At 41.2% G+C, this 27,335-nt stretch overlaps 1 protein-coding gene across 1 annotated transcript in view; it reads left to right on the top strand.

Moving 5' to 3' along the window:
• The window catches only part of LOC128515024 (nesprin-2), a 118,797-nt gene that overhangs the window by 32,384 nt on the left and 59,078 nt on the right, over window positions 1-27,335 (top strand). Inside the window, 28 exon segments of the mRNA XM_053489005.1 lie at window positions 607-1,051; window positions 1,139-1,299; window positions 2,479-2,994; window positions 3,124-4,671; window positions 5,527-5,961; window positions 6,553-7,267; window positions 7,550-8,043; window positions 8,869-9,322; window positions 10,388-10,842; window positions 10,972-11,061; window positions 11,734-11,847; window positions 11,977-12,049; window positions 13,151-13,383; window positions 13,510-14,221; window positions 14,261-14,706; window positions 15,088-15,258; window positions 15,388-16,079; window positions 17,550-17,853; window positions 18,355-18,430; window positions 20,581-20,584; window positions 21,096-21,342; window positions 22,206-22,385; window positions 22,711-22,857; window positions 23,128-23,354; window positions 23,446-25,501; window positions 25,797-26,128; window positions 26,867-27,011; window positions 27,119-27,319. Of these exon segments, the coding sequence (XP_053344980.1) occupies window positions 607-1,051; window positions 1,139-1,299; window positions 2,479-2,994; window positions 3,124-4,671; window positions 5,527-5,961; window positions 6,553-7,267; window positions 7,550-8,043; window positions 8,869-9,322; window positions 10,388-10,842; window positions 10,972-11,061; window positions 11,734-11,847; window positions 11,977-12,049; window positions 13,151-13,383; window positions 13,510-14,221; window positions 14,261-14,706; window positions 15,088-15,258; window positions 15,388-16,079; window positions 17,550-17,853; window positions 18,355-18,430; window positions 20,581-20,584; window positions 21,096-21,342; window positions 22,206-22,385; window positions 22,711-22,857; window positions 23,128-23,354; window positions 23,446-25,501; window positions 25,797-26,128; window positions 26,867-27,011; window positions 27,119-27,319 (11,673 nt within the window).

Here is a 27,335-nt window from a genome sequence, read left to right as displayed (position 1 = left end):
ATATTCAAAAAAATGAGAAAACGCAGCTCTTCACATCATCATAAAACTAGGACAAGACATCTTGATTCCACAGACAAAAGACAAGGTGCACTTACAGAAGAAAATGTCCTGCCAAACCAGGGAATTGATCCAACAGAAGATCTTGGTCGCAGAAGTGTTTCTCACCAGCTACACAGTGTATCTATGGATAGTGACACAGAGGACAAACACGAGACACCAAACCCAACTGCCCAAAGCTCAAGTGTCCCAGAACCTGGCCAGGCAGAAGCAGAAGAGGACGTCAAGCTCAGAGAAGTAATTGAATACACACACAGAGAAGTTAGTAGTTCATATGGTCCAGTACAAGACAATCTTGAAGTTTCCAGAACAGAAATGAAACAGAAAGAGACAAATCTACAAGAAGATTATACTGTACTTAGAGAGGGAACTGAACCTACACACAGAGAATCCAATATTTCTCATACCCCAGTATCAGACGATTCTAAAATTTCTACCACTGAAATTGACTTAAAAGTTCAAAAACTTGATGAAACAAAGGCTGAATCTCAGGCACTACAAGTGGAAAGTGACAGCCAAAGTAGCACTGCGACTGCAACAGTCCATCAGTACATCCTGGATATTAATCAGCCCATACTGAAACCTGAAGGGCAGCAGTCAGTGGAGTCTTCTAAAAGAGATAGTACTGAAATCAGTTCTGACAATCCCACCGACAATGCAACAGACTCTAAATCAGCAACGACACAAAGTGAACAACACAAAGAGAAGATTCAGACGACCGCACTTACAGCATCGGTGCCAACAGGTCAGGATGTAAACGCTCATCCTCAACAAAACCAAACTCCTGTTTGTGCAAAAAATTTGACTAAAGATACAGATTCATCACATCAACAGACTTCAATGTTATCTGTCAAGCTGATTGCAGACATGGATATGCTGCAAAATCAGGAAGTCGATACAACAGTAGAGATTAATGCTGGATCCATTTCCCATCAAACATCTTCTGTTTCTTTAGATCAGGAGCAACAACAAGGACATGAGAGAGCAATCCCAGGTGACAGAAACGAGCAAGAGGAAGAGCGAGCAGAATTAGAAAAAGGCAGTATAGTGTGCACACAGGGAAGTCAACACACACAAGTAGTAGCAGAGGTTATTGACTTTTCTAGAACATATAAAGACTCGTTGAAGGAGATACCTGATGCGAACCAGCCTGATTCTTGTATGATCCACATGGACAGTGTCAACCAGAGCAGCCTTGGAGCTGCTAAAATTTATTCCATTATTCTGGATGTTGATCAACCTGTATTAAATCCTGAGATTCAGCATTCATCTGATGATAATGAGTTTGGTCCTGAAGATTCGAATGCACACTCAGATGTTTTGCAGTCACAAGACAGTTTAGAGGAAATGCAGCCGACCAAGGAAACAGAGTCTTTGCAACCAAGTCAGAGTGAAAGTTCTCATCATCAACAAATCCAAACCCCTGCTGGTGTTAAAGATTCCTGTGGAGATGGAGATGTGTCGCAACATCAAGCTTTTACATCATCAGCCATAGATTCTGTAGCTGCAGAGATGCTGCAAGATGAGGCAGTTCAAACAAAAGATCCTGATGCTATTTCCATCACTCTGCAGTCAAAGACTGCCTCTATAGTTCAGGATAGAAAAGAGAGACAACAACCAGTAATAGATAATAAGAAGAGCACAAATAAACTGGACATCAAACAGGCCAAAGCAGAAGATAGCCACTGTTCCAAGCTTCGACGTTCTACCAAGAATAGAACAAAGAAACATAAGGGACCGACCACATATGAGACAATTACTAAAGAAAACAGAAAAAGTAAAACAACAATATCCAAAGAAAAGAGTGATGACAGCTCTCCACATCATCAGCTAATTAGCACAAGGCGTCTCGATTCCACAGACACAACACCCAGTGCATTTACAGAAGAAGATGTGCTGCGAAATCAGGGTGTTCAGCCAACAGAAAACCTTGAAGTCAGAAGTGTCACTAACCAGCTACACAGTGTGTCTATTGATGGTGACACAGGGGACAGACAAAAGACAGCAAGCGGAACTGCCAAAAGCATGAATGACCCAGAACCTGGACAGGCCCAAGCAGAAGAGGAGACCATCAAGCTTGGAGAAGTAACTGAATCTACACTCAGAGAAAGTGATATTTCACATGGCCCACTTCGAGAGGTTCTTCAAATTGCAATACCAGAAATGGAACAGAAACAGACAAATACAGAAGAAGATGATATTCCATTTAAACAGGAAACTCAACCTACACACAGGGAAACTCATATTTCTCATGGTCCTGTATCAGAAGATCTTGTAATAATTTTTGGAACTGATATTGATTTGACAGCTCAAACACCTGATGCAGCAAAACCTGTATCTGAGGAGCTACACATGGACAATGACAACCAAAGTAGCACTGTGACTCCAACAGTCCATCAGTACATCCTGGATGTTGGTGAGCCCATACTGAAACCTGAGGGGCAGCTGTCAGTGGAGTCTCCCAAAGCTGTAGAGGTTAAAGAATTCAGTTCTGACAATCCCACAGATAATGAAACGGACTGTAAATCAGAAACAAAACAAACTCAAGACGATCCTATGAGATCACGGGACAGTCTAGAGAAAATCCATATGACCCCAATTACAGAATCAATACAAACAGGTCAGAGTGATGATGCTGATTCTAAACAACTCCAAGCCCCAATTTGTATAGAAAGTTGGACTGAAGATGCAGATTTGTCAGTTCAACAAGCTCCAGTGCTATCTGTCAGGCTTTCATCAGACATGGATCTGCTGCAAAATGAGGAGGTTGATACAACAAAAGATCTTGATGGCAGAAGTGTTTCTCACCAGCTACACACTGTATCAACGGATAGTGACACAGAGGACAAACAAGAGACACCAAACCCAACTGCCCAAAGCTCAAGTGACCCAGAACCTGCCCAAGCAGAAGCAGAAGAGGACATCATCCTCAGAGAAGTAATTGAATACACACACAGAGAAGTTAGTAGTTCATATGGTCCAGTACAAGACAATCTTGAAGTCTCCAGAACAGAAATGAAACAGAAAGAGACAAATCTACGAGAAGATTATACTGTACTTAGAGAGGGAACTGAACCTACACACAGAGAATCCAATATTTCTCATACCCCAGTATCAGACGATTCTAAAATTTCTACCACTGAAATTGACTTAAAAGTTCAAATACTTGATGAAACAAAGCCTGAATCTCAGGCACTACAAGTGGAAAGTGGCAGCCAAAGTAGCACTGCGACTGCAACAGTCCATCAGTACATTCTGGATATTAATCAGCCCATACTGAAACCTGAAGGGCAGCAGTCAGTGGAGTCTTCTAAAAGAGATAGTACTGAAATCAGTTCTGACAATCCCACCGACAATGCAACGGATCCTAAAATGACACAAACGACACAAAGTGAACAACACAAAGAGAAGATTCAGACGACCGCACTTACAGCATCGGTGCCAAAAGGTCAGGATGTAAACGCTCATCCTCAACAAAACCAAACCCCTGTTTGTGCAGAAAATTTGACTAAAGATACAGATTCATCACATCAACAGACTTCAATGTTATCTGTCAAGCTGATTGCAGACATGGATATGCTGCAAAATCAGGAAGTCGATACAACAGCAGAGATTAATGCTGGATCCATTTCCCATCAAACATCTTCTGTTTCTCTGGATCAGGAGCAACAACAAGGACATGAGAGAGCAATCCCAGGTGACAGAAACGAGCAAGAGGAAAAGCGAGCAGAATCAGAAAAAGGCAGTATAGTGTGCACACAGGGAAGTCAACACACACAACTAGTGGCAGAGGTTATTGACTTTTCTAGAACATATAAAGACTCGTTGCAGGAGATACCTGATGGGAACCAGCCTGATTCTTGTGTGATCCACATGGACAGTGACAACCAGAGCAGCCTTGGAGCTGATAAAGTTCATACCATTATTCTGGATGTTGATCAACCTGTATTAAATCCTGAGATTCAGCATTCATCTGATGATAATGAGTTTGGTCCTGAAGATTCGAATGCACACTCAGATGTTTTGCAGTCACAAGACAGTTTAGAGGAAATGCAGCTGACCAAGGAAACAGAGTCTTTGCAACCAAGTCAGAGTGAAAGTTCTCATCATCAACAAATCCAAACCCCTGCTGGTGTTAAAGATTCCTGTGGAGATGGAGATGTGTCGCAACATCAAGCTTTTACATCATCAGCCATAGATTCTGTAGCTGCAGAGATGCTGCAAGATGAGGCAGTTCAAACAAAAGATCCTGATGCTATTTCCATCACTCTGCAGTCAAAGACTGCCTCTATAGTTCAGGATAGAAAAGAGAGACAACAACCAGTAATAGATAATGAGAAGAGCACAAATAAACTGGACATCAAACAGGCCAAAGCAGAAGATAGCCACTGTTCCAAGCTTCGACGTTCTACCAAGAATAGAACAAAGAAACATAAGGGACCGACCACATATGAGACAATTACTAAAGAAAACAGAAAAAGTAAAACAACAATATCCAAAGAAAAGAGTGATGACAGCTCTCCACATCATCAGCTAATTAGCACAAGGCGTCTCGATTCCACAGACACAACACCCAGTGCATTTACAGAAGAAGATGTGCTGCGAAATCAGGGTGTTCAGCCAACAGAAAACCTTGAAGTCAGAAGTGTCACTAACCAGCTACACAGTGTGTCTATTGATGGTGACACAGGGGACAGACAAAAGACAGCAAGCGGAACTGCCAAAAGCATGAATGACCCAGAACCTGGACAGGCCCAAGCAGAAGAGGAGACCATCAAGCTTGGAGAAGTAACTGAATCTACACTCAGAGAAAGTGATATTTCACATGGCCCACTTCGAGAGGTTCTTCAAATTGCAATACCAGAAATGGAACAGAAACAGACAAATACAGAAGAAGATGATATTCCATTTAAACAGGAAACTCAACCTACACACAGGGAAACTCATATTTCTCATGGTCCTGTATCAGAAGATCTTGTAATAATTTTTGGAACTGATATTGATTTGACAGCTCAAACACCTGATGCAGCAAAACCTGTATCTGAGGAGCTACACATGGACAATGACAACCAAAGTAGCACTGTGACTCCAACAGTCCATCAGTACATCCTGGATGTTGATGAGCCCATACTGAAACCTGAGGGGCAGCTGTCAGTGGAGTCTCCCAAAGCTGTAGAGGTTAAAGAATTCAGTTCTGACAATCCCACAGATAATGAAACGGACTGTAAATCAGAAACAAAACAAACTCAAGACGATCCTATGAGATCACGGGACAGTCTAGAGAAAATCCATATGACCCCAATTACAGAATCAATACAAACAGGTCAGAGTGATGATGCTGATTCTAAACAACTCCAAGCCCCAATTTGTATAGAAAGTTGGACTGAAGATGCAGATTTGTCAGTTCAACAAGCTCCAGTGCTATCTGTCAGGCTTTCATCAGACATGGATCTGCTGCAAAATGAGGAGGTTGATACAACAAAAGATCTTGATGGCAGAAGTGTTTCTCACCAGCTACACACTGTATCAACGGATAGTGACACAGAGGACAAACAAGAGACACCAAACCCAACTGCCCAAAGCTCAAGTGACCCAGAACCTGCCCAAGCAGAAGCAGAAGAGGACATCATCCTCAGAGAAGTAATTGAATACACACACAGAGAAGTTAGTAGTTCATATGGTCCAGTACAAGACAATCTTGAAGTCTCCAGAACAGAAATGAAACAGAAAGAGACAAATCTACGAGAAGATTATACTGTACTTAGAGAGGGAACTGAACCTACACACAGAGAATCCAATATTTCTCATACCCCAGTATCAGACGATTCTAAAATTTCTACCACTGAAATTGACTTAAAAGTTCAAATACTTGATGAAACAAAGCCTGAATCTCAGGCACTACAAGTGGAAAGTGGCAGCCAAAGTAGCACTGCGACTGCAACAGTCCATCAGTACATTCTGGATATTAATCAGCCCATACTGAAACCTGAAGGGCAGCAGTCAGTGGAGTCTTCTAAAAGAGATAGTACTGAAATCAGTTCTGACAATCCCACCGACAATGCAACGGATCCTAAAATGACACAAACGACACAAAGTGAACAACACAAAGAGAAGATTCAGACGACCGCACTTACAGCATCGGTGCCAAAAGGTCAGGATGTAAACGCTCATCCTCAACAAAACCAAACCCCTGTTTGTGCAGAAAATTTGACTAAAGATACAGATTCATCACATCAACAGACTTCAATGTTATCTGTCAAGCTAATTGCAGACATGGATATGCTGCAAAATCAGGAAGTCGATACAACAGCAGAGATTAATGCTGAAACCATTTCCCATCAAACATCTTCTGTTTCTCTGGATCAGGAGCAACAACAAGGAGATGAGAGAGCAATCCCAGGTGACAGAAACGAGCAAGAGGAAGAGCGAGCAGAATCAGAAAAAGGCAGTATAGTGTGCACACAGGAAAGTCAACACACAAAAGTAGTAGCAGAGGTTATTGACTTTTCTAGAACATATAAAGACTCGTTGCAGGAGATACCTGATGTGAACCAGCCTGATTCTTGTATGATCCACATGGACAGTGACAACCAGAGCAGCCTTGGAGCTGATAAAGTTCATACCATCATTCTGGATGTTGATCAACCTGTATTAAATTCTGAGATTCAGCATTTATCTGATGATAATGAGTTTGGTCCTGAAGATTCGAATGCACACTCAGATGTTTTGCAGTCACTGGACAGTTTAGAGGAAATGCAGCCAACCAAAGAAACAGAGTCTTTGCAACCAAGTCAGAGTGAAAGTTCTCATTACCAACAAATCCAAACCCCTGCTGGTGTTGAAGATTCCTGTGGAGATGGAGATGTGTCACAACATCAAGCTTTTACATCATCAGCCATAGATTCTGTAGCTGCAGAGATGCTGAAAGTTGAGGCAGTTCAAACAAAAGATCCTGATGCTATTTCCATCACTCTGCAGTCAAAGACTGCCTCTATAGTTCAGGATAGAAAAGAGAGACAGCAACCAGTAATGGATAATGAGAAGAGCACAAATAAAATGGACACTAAACAGGCCAAAGCAGAAGATAGCCACTGTTCCAAGCTTCGAAGTTCCACCAAGAAAAGAACAAAGAAACAGAAGGGACTGACCACATATGAGACAATTGCTAAAGAAGACAGAAAAAGTAAAACAACAATCTCCAAAGAAATTAGTGATGACAGCTCTCCACATCATCAGCCAATTAGCACAAGGCGTCTCGATTCCACAGACACAACACCTAGTGCATTCACAGAAAAAGATGTGCCGCAAAATCAGGGTGTTCAGCCAACAGAAGACCTTGATGTCAGAAGTGTCACTAACCAGCTACACAGTGTGTCTATTGATGGTGACACAGGGGACAGACAAGAGACAGCAAGCGGAACTGCCAAAAGCATGAATGACCCAGAACCTGGACAGGCCCAAGCAGAAGAGGAGAGCATCAAGCTTGGAGAAGTAACTGAATCTACACTCAAAGAAACTCATATTTCTCATCGTCCTGTATCAGAAGATCTTGAAATAATTTTTGGAACTGATATCAATTTGACAGCTCAAACACCTGATGCAGCAAAACCTGTATCTGAGGAGCTACACATTGAAAATAATAACCAATGTAGCACTGTGACTCCAACAGTCCATCAGTACATCCTGGATGTTGATGAGCCCATACTGAATCCTGAGGGGCAGCAGTCAGTGAAGTCTCCCAAAGCTGTAGAGGCTAAAGAATTCAGTTCTGACAATCCCACAGATAAAGAAACGGACTGTAAATCAGAAACAAAACTAACTCAAGACGATCCTATGAGGTCACTGGACAGTCTGGAGAAAATCCATATGACCTCAATTACAGAATCAATACAAACAGGTCAGAGTGAAGACGCTGATTCTAAACAACCCCAAGCCCCAATTTGTATAGAAAGTTGGACTGAAGATGCAGATTTGTCAGTTCAACAAGCTCCAGTTCTATCTGTCAGGCTTACATCAGACATGGATCTGCTGCAAAATGAGGAGGTTGATACAACAAAAGATCTTGATGGCAGAAGTGTTTCTCACCAGCTACACAGTGTATCAACTGATCGTAACAAAGAGGACAAACAAGAGACACCAAACCCAACTGCCCAAAGCACAAGTGACCCAGATCCTGGTCAGGCAGAAGCAGAAGAGGACATTAAGCTCAGAGAAGTAATTGAATACACACACAGAGAAGTTAGTAGTTCACATGGTCCAGTACAAGACAATCTTGAAGTCTCCAGAACAGAAATGAAACAGAAAAAGACGAATCTACAAGAAGATTATACTGTACTTAGTGAGGGAACTGAACCTACACACAGAGAATCCAATATTTCTCATGCTCCAGTATTAGACGATTCTAAAATTTCTACCACTGAAATTGCCTTAAAAGTTCAAAAACTCGATGAAACAAAGGCTGAATCTCAGGCACTACAAGTGGAAAGTGACAGCCAAAGTAGCACTGCTACTGCAACAGTCCATCAGTACATCCTGGATATTAATCAGCCCATACTGAAACCTGAAGGGCAGCAGTCAGTGGAGTCTTCTAAAAGAGATAGTACTGAAATCAGTTCTGACAATTCCACCGACAATGCAACAGACTCTATATCAGCAACGACACAAAGTGAACAACACAAAGAGAAGATTCAGACAACCGCACTTACAGCATCGGTGCCAACAGGTCAGGATGTAAACGCTCATCCTCAACAAAACCAAACTCCTGTTTGTGCAGAAAATTTGACTAAAGGTACAGATTCATCACATCAACAGACTTCAATGTTATCTGTCAAGCTGATTGCAGACATGGATATGCTGCAAAATCAGGAAGTCGATACAACAGCAGAGATTAATGCTGGATCCATTTCCCATCAAACATCTCCTGTTTCTCTAGATCAGGAGCAACAACAAGGACATAAGAGAGCAATCCCAGGTGACAGAAACGAGCAAGAGAAAGAGCGAGCAGAATCAGAAAAAGGCAGTATAGTGTGCACACAGGAAAGTCAACACACACAACTAGTGGCAGAGGTTGTTGACTTTTCTAGGACAGATAAAGACTCGTTGCAGGAGATACCTGATGCAAACCAGCCTGATTCTTGTGTGATCCACATGGACAGTGACAACCAGAGCAGCCTTGGAGCTGCTAAAATTTATACCATTATTCTGGATGTTGATCAACCTGTATTAAATCCTGAGATTCAGCATTCATCTGATGATAATGAGTTTGGTCCTGAAGATTCGAATGCACACTTAGATGTTTTGCAGTCACTGGACAGTTTAGAGGAAATGCAGCCGACCAAAGAAACAGAGTCTTTGCAACCAAGTCAGAGTGAAAGTTCTCATTACCAACAAATCCAAACCCCTGCTGGTGTTAAAGATTCCTGTGGAGATGGAGATGTGTCACAACATCAAGCTTTTACATCATCAGCCATAGATTCTGTAGCTGCAGAGATGCTGCAAGTTGAGGCAGTTCAAACAAAAGATCCTGATGCTATTTCCATCACTCTGCAGTCAAAGACTGCCTCTATAGTTCAGGATAGAAAAGAGAGACAGCAACCAGTAATGGATAATGAGAAGAGCACAAATAAAATGGACACTAAACAGGCCAAAGCAGAAGATAGCCACTGTTCCAAGCTTCGAAGTTCCACCAAGAAAAGAACAAAGAAACAGAAGGGACTGACCACATATGAGACAATTGCTAAAGAAGACAGAAAAAGTAAAACAACAATCTCCAAAGAAATTAGTGATGACAGCTCTCCACATCATCAGCCAATTAGCACAAGGCGTCTCGATTCCACAGACACAACACCTAGTGCATTCACAGAAAAAGATGTGCCGCAAAATCAGGGTGTTCAGCCAACAGAAGACCTTGATGTCAGAAGTGTCACTAACCAGCTACACAGTGTGTCTATTGATGGTGACACAGGGGACAGACAAGAGACAGCAAGCGGAACTGCCAAAAGCATGAATGACCCAGAACCTGGACAGGCCCAAGCAGAAGAGGAGAGCATCAAACTTGGAGAAGTAACTGAATCTACACTCAAAGAAACTCATATTTCTCATGGTCCTGTATCAGAAGATCTTGAAATAATTTTTGGAACTGATATCAATTTGACAGCTCAAACACCTGATGCAGCAAAACCTGTATCTGAGGAGCTACACATTGAAAATAATAACCAAAGTAGCACTGTGACTCCAACAGTCCATCAGTACATCCTGGATGTTGATGAGCCCATACTGAATCCTGAGGGGCAGCAGTCAGTGAAGTCTCCCAAAGCTGTAGAGGCTAAAGAATTCAGTTCTGACAATCCCACAGATAAAGAAACGGACTGTAAATCAGAAACAAAACTAACTCAAGACGATCCTATGAGGTCACTGGACAGTCTGGAGAAAATCCATATGACCTCAATTACAGAATCAATACAAACAGGTCAGAGTGAAGACGCTGATTCTAAACAACCCCAAGCCCCAATTTGTATAGAAAGTTGGACTGAAGATGCAGATTTGTCAGTTCAACAAGCTCCAGTTCTATCTGTCAGGCTAACATCAGACATGGATCTGCTGCAAAATGAGGAGGTTGATACAACAAAAGATCTTGATGGCAGAAGTGTTTCTCACCAGCTACACAGTGTATCAACTGATCGTAACAAAGAGGACAAACAAGAGACACCAAACCCAACTGCCCAAAGCACAAGTGACCCAGATCCTGGTCAGGCAGAAGCAGAAGAGGACATTAAGCTCAGAGAAGTAATTGAATACACACACAGAGAAGTTAGTAGTTCACATGGTCCAGTACAAGACAATCTTGAAGTCTCCAGAACAGAAATGAAACAGAAAAAGACGAATCTACAAGAAGATTATACTGTACTTAGTGAGGGAACTGAACCTACACACAGAGAATCCAATATTTCTCATGCTCCAGTATTAGACGATTCTAAAATTTCTACCACTGAAATTGCCTTAAAAGTTCAAAAACTCGATGAAACAAAGGCTGAATCTCAGGCACTACAAGTGGAAAGTGACAGCCAAAGTAGCACTGCTACTGCAACAGTCCATCAGTACATCCTGGATATTAATCAGCCCATACTGAAACCTGAAGGGCAGCAGTCAGTGGAGTCTTCTAAAAGAGATAGTACTGAAATCAGTTCTGACAATCCCACCGACAATGCAACAGACTCTATATCAGCAACGACACAAAGTGAACAACACAAAGAGAAGATTCAGACAACCGCACTTACAGCATCGGTGCCAACAGGTCAGGATGTAAACGCTCATCCTCAACAAAACCAAACTCCTGTTTGTGCAGAAAATTTGACTAAAGATACAGATTCATCACATCAACAGACTTCAATGTTATCTGTCAAGCGGATTGCAGACATGGATATGCTGCAAAATCAGGAAGTCGATACAACAGCAGAGATTAATGCTGGATCCATTTCCCATCAAACATCTCCTGTTTCTCTAGATCAGGAGCAACAACAAGGACATGAGAGAGCAATCCCAGGTGACAGAAACGAGCAAGAGGAAGAGCGAGCAGAATCAGAAAAAGGCAGTATAGTGTGCACACAGGAAAGTCAACACACACAACTAGTGGCAGAGGTTGTTGACTTTTTTAGGACAGATAAAGACTCGTTGCAGGAGATACCTGATGCAAACCAGCCTGATTCTTGTGTGATCCACATGGACAGTGACAACCAGAGCAGCCTTGGAGCTGCTAAAATTTATACCATCATTCTGGATGTTGATCAACCTGTATTAAATTCTGAGATTCAGCATTTATCTGATGATAATGAGTTTGGTCCTGAAGATTCGAATGCACACTCAGATGTTTTGCAGTCACGGGACAGTTTAGAGGAAATGCAGCCGACCAAGAAAACAGAGTCTTTGCAACCAAGTCAGAGTGAAAATTCTCATCACCAACAAATCCAAACCCCTGCTGGTGTTGAAGATTCCTGTGGAGATGTAGATGTGTCACAACATCAAGCTTTTACATCATCAGCCATAGATTCTGTAGCTGCAGAGATGCTGCAAGTTGAGGCAGTTCAAACAAAAGATCCTGATGCTATTTCCATCACTCTGCAGTCAAAGACTGGCTCTATAGTTCAGGATAGAAAAGAGAGACAGCAACCAGTAATGGATAATGAGAAGAGCACAAATAAAATGGACACTAAACAGGCCAAAGCAGAAGATAGCCACTGTTCCAAGCTTCGAAGTTCCACCAAGAAAAGAACAAAGAAACAGAAGGGACTGACCACATATGAGACAATTGCTAAAGAAGACAGAAAAAGTAAAACAACAATCTCCAAAGAAGTTAGTGATGACAGCTCACCACATCATCAGCCAATTAGCACAAGGCGTCTCGATTCCACAGACACAACACACAGTGCATTCACAGAAAAAGATGTGCCGCAAAATCAGGTTGTTCAGCCAACAGAAGACCTCGATGTCAGAAGTGTCACTAACCAGCTACACAGTGTGTCTATTGATGGTGACACAGGGGACAGACAAGAGACAGCAAGCGGAACTGCCAAAAGCACGAATGACCCAGAACCTGGACAGGCCCAAGCAGAAGAGGAGAGCATCAAGCTTGGAGAAGTAATTGAATCTACACTCAGAGAAACTCATCTTTCTTATGGTCCTGTATCAGAAGATCTTGAAATAATTTTTGGAACTGATATTGATTTGACAGCTCAAACACCTGATGCAGCAAAACCTGTATCTGAGGAGGAGCTACACATTGAAAATAATAACCAAAGTAGCACTGTGACTCCAACAGTCCATCAGTACATCCTGGATGTTGATGAGCCCATACTGAAACCTGACGGGCAGCAGTCAGTGAAGTCTCCCAAAGCTGTAGAGGTTAAAGAATTCAGTTCTGACAATCCCACAGATAATAAAACAGAATGTAAATTAGAAACAAAACAAACTCAAGACGATCCTATGAGGTCACGGGACAGTCTAGAAAAAATCCATATGACCTCAATTACAGAATCAATACAAACAGGTCAGAGTGATGATGCTGATTCTAAACAACTCCAAGCCCCAATTTGTATAGAACGTTGGACTGAAGATGCAGATTTGTCAATTCAACAAGCTCCAGTTCTATCTGTCAGGCTTTCATCAGACATGGATCTGCTGCAAAATGAGGAGGTTGATACAACAGAAGATCTTGATGGCACAAGTGTTTCTCACCAGCTACACAGTGTATTAACGGAGAGTGACACAGAGGACAAACAAGAGACACCAAACCCAACTGCCCAAAGCTCAAGTGACCCAGAACCTGCCCAGGCAGAAGCAGAAGAGGACATCAAGCTCAGAGAAGTAATTGAATACACACACAGAGAAGTTAGTAGTTCACATGGTCCAGTACAAGACAATCTTGAAGTCTCCAAAACAGAAATGAAACAGAAAAAGATAAATCTACAAGAAGATTATACTGTACTTAGAGAGGGAACTGAACCTACACACAGAGAATCCAATATTTCTCATGCTCCCGTATCAGACGATTCTAAAATTTCTACCCCTGAAATTGACTTAAAAGTTCAAAAACTTGATGAAACAAAGCCTGAATCTCAGGCACTACAAGTGGAAAGTGACAGCCAAAGTAGCACTGCGACTGCAACAGTCCATCAGTACATCCTGGATATTAATCAGCCCATACTGAAACCTGAAGGGCAGCAGTCAGTGGAGTCTTCTAAAAGAGATAGTACTGAAATCAGTTCTGACAATCCCACCGACAATGCAACAGACTCTAAATCAGCAACGACACAAAGTGAACAACACAAAGAGAAGATTCAGACGACTGCTCTTACAGCATCGGTGCCAACAGGTCAGGATGTAAACGCTCATCCTCAACAAAACCAAACTCCTGTTTGTGCAGAAAATTTGACTAAAGATACAGATTCATCACATCAACAGACTTCAATGTTATCTGTCAAGCTGATTGCAGACATGGATATGCTGCAAAATCAGGAAGTCGATACAACAGCAGAGATTAATGCTGGATCCATTTCCCATCAAACATCTCCTGTTTCTCTAGATCAGGAGCAACAACAAGGACATGAGAGAGCAATCCCAGGTGACAGAAACGAGCAAGAGGAAGAGCGAGCAGAATCAGAAAAAGGCAGTATAGTGTGCACACAGGGAAGTCAACACACACAAGTAGAAGCAGAGGTTATTGACCTTTCTAGAAGATATATAGACTCGTTGCAGGAGATACCTGATGCGAACCAGCCTGATTCTTGTATGATCCACATGAACAGTGACAACCAGAGGAGCCTTGGAGCTGATAAAGTTCATACCATCATTCTGGATGTTGATCAACCTGTATTAATTCCTGAGAGGCAGCATTTATCTGACAACGAGTTTGGTCTTGAAAATTCTACTGCACAATTAAACGACTTTGAATCAGAAAGAACCAAATGTGATGATGTTTCTCAGTCATTTGACAGTTCAGAGGAAATGCAGCCAACCAAGCAAACAGAGTCTTTGCAACCAAGTCAGACTGAAAATTCCCATCATCAACAAATTCAAACCCCTGCTGGTGTTGAAGATTCCTGTGGAGATGTAGATGTGTCACAACATCAAGCTTCTACATCGTCAGACAAAAATTCTGTAGCTGCAGAGATGCTGCAAGATCAGACAGTTCATTCACAAAATCCTGATTCCATTTCCATCTCCTATCAGCAAAATACTGTTTGTATAGATCAGGATAGAAAAAAGACACAGCTGCCATCAATGGCTAATGACCAAAGCACAAAAGTACTGGACACTGAACAAGACAAAGAAGAAGATAGCCACTGTTCCAAACATTTAAGTTCTACAAAGAAAAAGAAGAAGAAACAGAAGGGACTGACCACATATGAGACAATTACTAAAGAAGACAGAAAAAGTAAAACAACAATCTCCAAAGAAAAGAGTGACGACAGCTCTCCACACCATCAGCTAATTAGCACAAGGCGTCTCGATTCCACAGACACAACACACAGTGCATTCACAGAAGAAGATGTGCTGCAAAATCAAGGTGTTCATCCAACAGAAGACCTTGATGTCAGAAGTGTTACTTACCAGCTACACAGTGTGTCTATTGATGGTGACACAGGGGACAGGCAAAAGACAGCAAGTGGAACTGTCAAAAGCATGAATGACCCAGAACCTGGACAGGCCCAAGCAGAAGAGGAGTCCATCAAGCCTGGAGAAGTAACTGAATCTACACTCAGAGAAAGTGATATTTCACATGGCCCACTTCGAGAGGTTCTTCAAATTGCAATACCAGAAATGGAACAGAAACAGACAAATACAGAAGAAGATGATATTCCATTTAAACAGGAAACTCAACCTACACACAGAGAAACTCATATTTCTCATGGTCCTGTATCAGAAGATCTTGTAATAATTTTTGGAACTGATATTGATTTGACAGCTCAAACACCTGATGCAGCAAAACCTGTATCTGAGGAGCTACGCATGGACAATGACAACCAAAGTAGCACTGTGACTCCAACAGTCCATCAGTACATCCTGGATGTTGATGAGCCCATACTGAAACCTGACGGGCAGCAGTCAGTGGAGTCTCCCAAAGCTGTAGAAGCTAAAGAATTCAGTTCTGACAATCCCACAGATAAGGAAACAGACTGTAAATCAGAAACAAAACAAAGTCAAGATGATCATATGAGGTCACGGGACAGTCTAGAGAAAATCCATACGACCTCAATTACAGAATCAATACAAACAGGTCAGAGTGAAGATGCTGATTCTAAACAACTCCAAGCCCCAATTTGTATAGAACGTTGGACTGAAGATGCAGATTTGCCAATTCAACAAGCTCCAGTTCTATCTGTCAGGCTTACATCAGACATGGATCTGCTGCAAAATGAGGAGGTTGATACAACAAAAGATCTTGATGGCAGAAGTGTTTCTCCGCAGCTACACACTGTATCAATGGATCGTAACAAAGAGGACAAACAAGAGACACCAAACCCAACGTCCCAAAGCACAAGTGACCCAGAACCTGGCCAGGCAGAAGCAGAAGAGGACATTAAGCTCAGAGAAGTAATTGAATACACACACAGAGAAGTTAGTAGTTCACATGGTCCAGTACAAGACAATCTTGAAGTCTCCAGAACAGAAATGAAACAGAAAGAGACAAATCTACAAGAAGATTATGCTGTACTTAAAGAGGGAACTGAACCTACACACAGAGAATCCAATATTTCTTATGCTCCTGTATCAGACGACCTTAAAGATTCTACCACTGAAATTGACTTAAAAGTTCAAAAACTTGATGAAACAAAGGCTGAATCTCAGGCACTACAAGTGGAAAGTGACAGCCAAAGTAGCACTGCGACTGCAACAGTCCATCAGTACATCCTGGATATTAATCAGCCCATACTGAAACCTGAAGGGCAGCAGTCAGTGGAGTCTTCTAAAAGAGATAGTACTGAAATCAGTTCTAACAATCCCACCGACAATGCAACAGACTCTAAATCAGCAACGACACAAAGTGAACAACACAAAGAGAAGATTCAGACGACCGCACTTACAGCATCGGTGCTAACAGGGCAGGATATAAACGCTCATCCTCAACAAAACCAAACTCCTGTTTGTGCAGAAAATTTGACTAAAGATACAGATTCATCACATCAACAGACTTCAATGTTATCTGTCAAGCTGATTGCAGACATGGATATGCTGCAAAATCATGAAGGCGATACAACAGCAGAGATTAATGCTGGATCTATTTCCCATCAAACATCTCCTGTTTCTCTAGATCAGGAGCAACAACAAGGACATGAGAAAGCAATCCCAGGTGACAGAAACGAGCAAGAGGAAGAGCGAGCAGAATCAGAAAAAGGCAGTATAGTGTGCACACAGGGAAGTCAACACACACAAGTAGTAGCAGAGGTTATTGACTTTTCTAGAACATATATAGACACGTTGCAGGAGATACCTGATACGAACCAGCCTGATTCTTGTGTGATCCACATGGACAGTGACAACCAGAGCAGCCTTGCAGCTGATAAAGTTCATACCATCATTCTGGATGTTGATCAACCTGTATTAAATCCTGAGATTCAGCATTCATCTGATGATAATGAGTTTGGTCCTGAAGATTCGAATGCACACTCAGATGTTTTGCAGTCACGGGACAGTTTAGAGGAAATGCAGCCGACCAAAGAAACAGAGTCTTTGCAACCAAGTGAGAGTGAAAGTTCTCATTACCAACAAATCCAAACCCCTGCTGGTGTTGAAGATTCCTGTGGAGATGTAGATGTGTCACAACATCAAGCTTTTACATCATCAGCCATAGATTCTGTAGCTGCAGAGATGCTGCAAGATGAGGCAGTTCAAACAAAAGATCCTGATGCTATTTCCATCAATCTGCAGTCAAAGACTGCCTCTATAGTTCAGGATAGAAAAGAGAGACAACAACCAGTAATGGATAATGAGAAGAGCACAAATAAACGGGACACTAAAGAGGCCAAAGCAGAAGATAGCCACTGTTCCAAGCTTCAATGTTCCACCAAGAAAAGAACAAAGAAACAGAAGGGACTGACCACATATAAGACAATTGCTAAAGAAGACAGAAAAAGTAAAACAACAATCTCCAAAGAAATTAGTGATGACAGCTCACCACATCATCAGCCAATTAGCACAAGGCGTCTCAATTCCACAGACACAACACACAGTGCATTCACAGAAAAAGATGTGCCGCAAAATCAGGGTGTTCAGCCAACAGAAGACCTCAATGTCAGAAGTGTCACTAACCAGCTACACAATGTGTCTATTGATGGTGACACAGGGGACAGACAGGAGACAGCAAGTGGAACTGCCAAAAGCATGAATGACCCAGAACCTGGACAGGCCCAAGCAGAAGAGGAGTCCATCAAGCTTGGAGAAGTAACTGAATCTACACTCAGAGAAAGTGATATTTCACATGGCCCACTTCAAGAGGTTCTTCAAATTGCAATACCAGAAATGGAACAGAAACAGACACATACAGAAGAAGATGATATTTCATTTAAAAAGGAAACTCAACCTACACACAGAGAAACTCATATTTCTCATGGTCCTGTATCAGAAGATCTTGTAATAATTTTTGGAACTGATATTGATTTGACAGCTCAAACACCTGATGCAGCAAAACCTGTATCTGAGGAGCTACGCATGGACAATGACAACCAAAGTAGCACTGTGACTCCAACAGTCCATCAGTACATCCTGGATGTTGATGAGCCCATACTGAAACCTGAGGGGCAGCTGTCAGTGGAGTCTCCCAAAGCTGTAGAGGCTAAAGAAATCAGTTCTGACAATCCCACAGATAATAAAATGGACTGTAAATCAGAAACAAAACAAAGTCATGATGATCATATGAGGTCACGGGACAGTCTAGAGAAAATCCATACGACCTCAATTACAGAATCAATACAAACAGGTCAGAGTGAAGATGCTGATTCTAAACAACTCCAAGCCCCAATTTGTATAGAACGTTGGACTGAAGATGCAGATTTGCCAATTCAACAAGCTCCAGTGCTATCTGTCAGGCTTACATCAGACATGGATCTGCTGCAAAATGAGGAGGTTGATACAACAAAAGATCTTGATGGCAGAAGTGTTTCTCACCAGCTACACAGTGTATCAACGGATCGTAACAAAGAGGACAAACAAGAGACACCAAACCCAACTGCCCAAAGCACAAGTGACCCAGAACCTGGCCAGGCAGAAGCAGAAGAGGACATCAAGCTCAGAGAAGTAATTGAATACACACACAGAGAAGTTAGTAGTTCATATGGTCCAGTACAAGACAATCTTGAAGTCTCCAAAACAGAAATGAAACAGAAAAAGACAAATCTACTAGAGGATTATACTGTACTTAGTGAGGGAACTGAACCTACACACAGAGAATCCAATATTTCTCATGCTCCAGTATTAGACGATTCTAAAATTTCTACCACTGAAATTGACTTAAAAGTTCAAAAACTTGATGAAACAAAGGCTGAATCTCAGGCACTACAAGTGGAAAGTGACAGCCAAAGTAGCACTGCGACTGCAACAGTCCATCAGTACATCCTGGATATTAATCAGCCCATACTGAAACCTGAAGGGCAGCAGTCAGTGGAGTCTTCTAAAAGAGATAGTACTGAAATCAGTTCTGACAATCCCACCGACAATGCAACAGACTCTAAATCAGCAACGACACAAAGTGAACAACACAAAGAGAAGATTCAGACGACCGCACTTACAGCATCGGTGCCAACAGGTCAGGATGTAAACGCTCATCCTCAACAAAACCAAACTCCTGTTTGTGCAGAAAATTTGACTAAAGATACAGATTCATCACATCAACAGACTTCAATGTTATCTGTCAAGCTGATTGCAGACATGGATATGCTGCAAAATCAGGAAGTCGATACAACAGTAGAGATTAATGCTGGATCCATTTCCCATCAAACATCTCCTGTTTCTTTAGATCAGGAGCAACAACAAGGACATGAGAGAGCAATCCCAGGTGACAGAAACGAGCAAGAGGAAGAGCGAGCAGAATTAGAAAAAGGCGGTATAGTGTGCACACAGGGAAGTCAACACACACAAGTAGTAGCAGAGGTTGTTGACTTTTCTAGAACACATATAGACTCGTTGCAGGAGATACCTGATACGAACCAGCCTGATTCTTCTGTGATCCACATGGACAGTGACAACCAGAGCAGCCTTGGAGCTGATAAAGTTCATACCATCATTCCTGATATTGATCAACCTGTATTATATCCTGAAAGACAGCCTTCATTTGATGATCATAAGTTTGGTCCTGATGATTCAAATGCACAATTCACAGAAGAGGATGTGCTACGAAATCAGGGTGTTCATCCAACAGAAGACCTTGATGTCAGAAGTGTTACTTACCAGCCACACAGTGTGTCTACTGATGGTGACACAGGGGACAGACAAGAGACAGCAAGCGGAACTGCCAAAAGCACAAATGACCCAGAACCTGGACAGGCCCAAGCAGGAGAGGAGACCATCAAGCTTGGAGAAGTAACTGAATCTACACTCATAGAAAGTGATTTTTCACATGGGCCACTTCGAGAGGTTCTTCAAATTTTAAAACCAAAAATGGAACAGAAACAGACAAATAAAGAAGATGATTATACTCCACACAGAGTCATGTGTGGAGCTCATCAACACCAAGCCCCAGAAAGTTTGGCTGAAGTTGCAGATTTGTCAAGTCAACAAGCTTCAGTGTTATCTATTCGGCTCATTTCAGACATGGATGTGCTGCAACATCAGGAAGTCGATACAACAGCAGAGAGTAATGATAGATCTGCTCACTACCACAAATCTCCTGTGTCTCCGGATCAGCACGAACAACATGGACAAGAGATAGCAATCCCAATTCGCAGCAATGACCCATACCAAGAACAAACAAAGTTAGAAGAAGACACTGTTGTGTTCACACAGGAAACTGAATGCATGAATGTTGAAGACAAGCAAAGTGGTCCTGTTTCTGCAAATGTTCATACCATCGTTCTGGATATTGATCAACCTGTATTAAATCTTGAAAGGCACCAGTCAGCTGATGATAATGATAATGTGTTTTGTCCTGAAACGTCTACTGCAAAATCAGAAAGAATAAAATGTGATGAGGATTTTATGCAGTCACAGGACATTCTTGAGGAAGTTACACACGGTTCAGTACCAGACATTTCTGAACCTTTTGGAGAATTGCAAATGGGTCAGACTGGAAATCCCCATTCACAGCTCCAAACTTCTGCAGAAGGAGCTACTGGAGATGCAGATGTGTCAGGAGATCAAAGTGATCGTACGTTGCAATGCAGGGATATTACAGAAGTACATGTGCTACAGTATGAGGGTGCTGGTATGATACAAGAGCAGTCTAAAACTAGCAAAATTATTATGGTGAAGAAAAATGATCAGGGTGAGGAAGCCCATCAACAAGCAAAAAATATTAATGAGGCACATAATGAACAACTAAGGGTTACAAGCACTGCCTTTGTGTGCTCTAGTCATGCCAGCGCCTCGAGCAATTATCCTACTGATATAAAATTAACAAACGTCAAGTCGACCATTGAGAAGCAAGTTCCAGTTTCAGGGGGCATTTCAGAGACACGCAGAGCTGAACCCGAGTCACCAATAACCACCACAGTACCATTAGAGTTGGAGTTCAGCATCCTTGCAGACGCAGGCTCAAAAGACAGAGTTGAAGATTCTGACAGCAATGACTTCTCACAGGTATCTTCACATGCATTAACTTTAATTTGCTTTACATTGCAGTGTGGTCCTCTATGAAAGAATCCAAAGCCCTGTATTGTTGTGTTTTTTCGTGTGAGGCCTTCCTTTTTTTTTTTTTTACAGCACCAGAAAATGTTTCCTTTTATTGGTTTGACATTTATAGGTGAATCTGTAGTTATATTTAAATCTTTTTTGAAAAGGTCTTTTGAAATAAATTACAAGCATTTACATGTGTTCGACCGTTCCAGGGAACTTCCTATTAAAAAAAATCTCTCTCACTGCCATTTCTTGTAATAGTTTGGCTGTTTCTCACTGTGTCACTGATAATGCCAAATGTAAAAGTCTAATGGCTTTATATTTTAATTTTTAACATTTGCTAAAGGTAAAAGGAAAGGATCTCTGAGCTCTTCCTGTCCAACTGTGCATAATTTTATGTACTGGTTCTTGTATATTGTACTCCTGCTTTTTGACATTTTTGCATAATGCTTATTATATATACTATATACAGAGTAAATTTAGATTTTCATGATTAGATTTTTATGTTTTATAACATAACACATGCACAGGTTGGTGTTTGTTGTGGTCTTGCAACTGTCACTTTGTGCCTGTAAATGCTTGATGTATTACATTATATGCACCAACTAGTTGTACAGACCCTGCAGCAGAGCTGCTGTCTAATTTGCTCAAGGCACACCACACCCCATAGAGAAGCTCCAGCTCTCAGGAAGGCATTATTCCTGCGTCAGTTGCCACTGGATTACATGCATTTACACATGATTTTTACAATAAAACGCAACGATCATTACTTCCTTTTTATTTATTTTTTACTCAAATGTGTTTACAATTATTTTCTAAATGCTTAGCCAGAAGAAATGTCCAAAACCAAAACCAATGTATCTGGACGAGATCAGTGTAAAGGTTTTAAGGACAATGGAAAGCAAACAAGGACAGCAGACCAGCCTGGCAGAACATCAGCGCTGCACACTTTGTTGGATATTAGCACAAACGTTCATCCTGTAATGGATACCAGTTATGTTGCAACAGTAAGTGTGTAGGACTTTTGACAAAACATACAAATATAATAACTACTTTTTTGTTTTTTATTTTAGTTTTTGCAGATAAATGAATAATATGTCCTACAACATAGTAATTTGTTTAGCTTTAATATGTTGAAAACTAACATCATGGTGTGGTTAGTAGATCTGTATTAAGTATTAAGTGTCGGTATTATGGTCATTACATATGTATCAGTAACAATGGGGACGATTGCACAGGAAGCAACCTGAAACTAAGTAGTCTAAATACAAATTTTCTATGCTCACATAAATTTCTTTTAGCAGCCATGTTTTTTGTTCTTAGGGAAATGAGCATCGGGAAGCAACCTGGCTTTTATGCCCATCAATGACAGAATTGGAGAACCAACTAGGAAGGGCTATTCTTAGGATTCTGAGATGTCGATATCAGCCAGCCCACCTAAGCACTAAACAAATGAGTCAGCAACTTCAAGAAGCAGAGGTATGCTTTCCTGTGTCATTTTTTTGTAACTGGGAATCGCATAAAGAAGCTCGTTCTTGTTCTTCAGGTTTCAGCTTTTGTGTTATTTGACAGAATTACCCAAAACTGAAACTTAAGCTTAGGCACACAGAAAAGCATCTTAACTGGAACAGACTTGTGCTTTACCGCGTCCTTTTCTATATAAAGAAAAACTGTACACAGTTACAACCAGAGACATTTAAGTTGTCATTGTGATTGTAAATGGGAATTACATTTCTGTTGTTTCTTCAGCACTCTAGACAGTATGTTGGAGAGCAGTTGGCTTCAGTATCTCAGTCTGGTCTCTCCCACCTCAACCAAAGAATAGCGGAGAGATGGAGTTCAGCTCTGCTGGAAGCTACAAACACAGTACAGATTAAAGAAACCCAGCTGCAACAGGTCACACAATATCACCAAAAAATCCAGGCCCTTCAAAATACACTTCAGAACCTGGAAGAAGGGTTGGATTCATTGAGCCTGTGAGAGTTTATATACCATTGGGATAATGTATAGATCTTTGATATGTATCACTATTTTTACAAAATCGAATCTATTTCTGTGTTCATGTAGGGTTTCCTTGAAAAGCAGTGCTGTTCAAGCTGCAAAACTGTGTGCGTTCCTCCAGCGCATGAAGCAGAATAAGAACATGTTAGAAGACCTGATGCATACATGTTACCATGTGTTACCCTGTTTAGGAGAGGCTGAGGGTCCAGTGGCATGCCTAACCCAGATGAAAGATTTGCAGAAAAAGTGGCAGATTTTGGAGGGGACAGCAGACAGAAACTTACGGCATGCTGAGCATTGTATCTCAGAAGCTTCTACCCTAATAAAGGGTGCTGAGGCACTTCTGGGTGAGGTAGAGGTTCTGCACATGGCTACTTCTTTACCTTTGACTCAAATAAAGGACTCTCAAAGGATTATACAGGAAATGACAACATTCTCCGAGTTCGTGAAAATAAACGAGCAATACCTGTACCTTCTTGAGCTTTCACAGGCTCTTTTCCAGTGTCCATTAGGGATAAAGGAGAAAGAAGACATCAGCAATGTTTTCCAAAATCTGAAATGTCAGTTGGATTGTACTCAGGAGAAACTTTCTGCTTATGCTGCCTGTCCCAGTGAAGATCACCTATTGACAGAGATCACTGATACTATGAAAAGCTGGTTTGTTTGGGCAAAACGAACAGACAGTAGATTAACCAAGAAAACGAAGTTGTCTCTTTTCCCAGAGGAAGCCAGTCACCAGGTTAACAGCATGAAAAAAGTGCAATCAGAAATAAACTCAAGGAAATTCAAACTGGCCTCTGTGGTTAGTAAATTAAAAGAGGAGATTGCAGGACTTAGTCAGGTAGACGCATCTTTTATTTTATCTGCACTGCAGACCTTAGAGGAGCTCTATAGTGAGATTTCAGAAAAGGCAGAGAGTGTTACTTCAGAACTGAACCAAATGCTGCATGCTAGACAGAGACTGGACATGCAGATTACAGATAATAGCACCTGGCTGGCCTCATTCTTAGAGAAAGAGTCCAATAAAGCTGCAGCAATCCAGCTTGGAAGCTCTCCCACAGATTTGCGAGTCTACCATCAAAAGCACAAAGCTACTTTAAAAGATGCTGAGAAGCGGCTATCTACCGTTCAGAGACTTCTAGATGAGACGAAGGATGTAGCTCACGGTCTTAATATTATGGACACTTTCCACCTAATCAAAAAACTTACCACCTTGCAAGAAGAGATCAGTAGGGTTGTAAAATGTAAGCAAATCACATGTCAGGAACTAGAAGAGATCTTGCATACCCTGGAATCTTCAACCGAAAAAATTACTGCCATTCAGAAAAGTCTACGTCAAATAACAAATGACCTTGAGCAGCCAAGATATCCTGTAACACGAGACTCGCTTGCCGCTTTTGATCCTACAAGACACAAGCTGATAGAGCATCTTGCTCAAGTGCTGGAAGTTCAGCATTGCCAGGAGAACCAGAGGAAAGACCTTCTACGGACCATTTTTAACTTGCAAAAAAAAATGAGGTTGCTCGATCAGCAGAGTATGGATCATGAAGAATATCTCTCATCCAAAAATCATTTAGAACACCATTTTGAGGCAGTGAAGAAAAGAGTTCCTGAGCTCTCGGATGGTAGCAGAGATACTGATAAACGATTCCGTATGGGTCAAACCCTGCTAGTGGAGATACTCATGCTGAAGATATCATGTCAGAGGACAGCAGATCAACTGGAGGCCATTTCTGGTGACCTCTTTCCATCACAACTGGATTCAGAGAGACAAAAGATTCGCAGCATGCTGCAATGTCTTACTGTTTGGGAAAACATCATAAGCAGTGATGTTAAAAGCCAGGAGGACGTGCTTTTGGTTAGCATTGGTAGTGTAAGTCAACTGACTCCTCTAACTGAACATTTTATGGGAGTTAAAGAGCAACTAAAGCAGAACAGCTGCCTTAATCCAAGTGACCAGGACATTACTATAGGATTAGAAAAATGCTTGACACTTGAGAGGTCAGTGGCATCTGGGCTAAGAATATTGGAGTTCTGCAAAGACTGTACTTCAGCACCTGAAGACTATGAAAAAACTGCTGACACAGGAAGAAGAATTTTAAAAGACTGTAAAATGCAGATGGTAAATCCTTTTTATATGATTAAAAGAAATAATTTTCGTTATTGTTTACAATGTTTGTATAAACATTTTATGTATGTAATTAGTACATTTAGGTAAATTTATATTGATAACATTTAGTGGCTAGTATATCACGTACTTATCACATTGCGCCAACCATAGTCCTATTGTAGACCCTTTTCATTAATGTGAGGATGGAAAACACATTTATATAGCAACAGGCATACTACTAACTGGTATGGTTTTAAAATTGTGTAGAAATTGTATTCAGAAAAGTACTATTTTTGTCTTTGTTTAGGAAAACCTTCTCAAAGCTAAGGAGGACCTGAAAGTCTATCATGGTGCTGTTCAAAGAGTTGTTGGTTTCCTTCAGCAGATTGAAACTAAACTCTTGGTTCCATCCGTCAGCTTCAAAGACACTAAAGAGGAACTGAATCATACTCAACAACTTCTTACTAATCTTTCTAAAGGATTCCAAGATCACATGACTGAATTACAGGCGAAATTGCCCTCACAAGCCTGCTTATCTCCTCAAACTAAGAAGCTCCACATCGAGGTTGTCAGCCACCTCCATGTGACTGATGCCAAATTGGAAGCACAAGCTCAGCTCAAACTGGAGGCCCTTCAGAAGTAACTACATTGTCTCCCTTGTTGTTACCTTAGATTTGTGAACCATGAGAATGTCTTTGTCTGTTACGAACAGCTTGAACTTAATGTTCAAAGGGCAAAAGTTTTAACTTAGTGGTGTTGTTCATATACTGTACAGTACTGTGCAAAAATCTTGAGCCACCCATTGTTTCTTCTTATTGAATTAAATTAAACAATGTAGTTTACAATGAGGAAATGGGAACAAATGTTTTACCGCAACTGGCTGCAAAGTACCTAAAGGTGCAATTTCAAAATGTGGTTGTTTCTGTAATAACCTCAGCAGCAACCTCATTTCCCCTCTTGTCTGTTCCAGCCACTTAGGATTCAGCATCACCAGTATACTAATCACTGGCATGATCATGCGTAATCATTAGCACTGTTTCTCACTGGTTTATACCTTAAGTAGATGTGTATTTTATGCTTGAATGATTCCTAAGGCATTGTGTGGGTTAACAAACAAAAACATTTCTCTGAAACTGGTAAGGTACAGGGACTGGGCTGAAAAGGAATTTAGGAAGCCTTGAGAATTATTCCTTAAAAATACATTATATAACACATGTAAGTCTGGCTCTTTGGAAACAAAATGTAAGGAAATTAGCAGAAGGCTCAAGACCTTTGCACATTACTGCAAAATAATAATAATAATAATAAAATTATACATACAGTAAATATAAATATTAATGTATATCTCATTTTTTTTTGTCTGCGATTCATTTTCAGGTGCTTAATGGAACTGGCCACACACATTAAACAACATGATGACTTGAACCACCTTCTTCAAAACTTTGACTTCAAACTTTCAGACAGCTTCAGCCACAAACCAATTTCTTCAGAAGAGTGCAAAGACCAGCTTGACAAAATTAAGGTGAGTTATTGAAAATAAACATGACATGGACATAATTCATTTAAAAAAATATTTTTTTAAATATTATGGCTTTTTTTTTTAATCAAAAAAATGATTTAAATCTGTAGGTCCTTCAGGAGGAGCTAGTTGGCATTGCTGCAAGGCTGGAGGAGATGAAAGGAAAATGCCCACAGCTGAACTGTAATGCAGGTGCAGAGAAGACACTGGGACATCTACAGAGGCATTGGGCCTCGCTGCAGAGACGGCTAGACACACTGAACTCCAGAGTAGCTCTCACAGAAACACAGTGGAAGGAAATTACATTAAGAGTAAGTCACCTGCCAA

The sequence above is a fragment of the Clarias gariepinus genome, chromosome 27 (assembly GCF_024256425.1).
Source record: "Clarias gariepinus isolate MV-2021 ecotype Netherlands chromosome 27, CGAR_prim_01v2, whole genome shotgun sequence".
NCBI classification, from domain to species: domain Eukaryota; kingdom Metazoa; phylum Chordata; class Actinopteri; order Siluriformes; family Clariidae; genus Clarias; species Clarias gariepinus.
The sequence above is the reverse complement of the archived record's forward strand: the minus strand, read 5'-3'. Positions and strand labels throughout refer to the sequence as shown.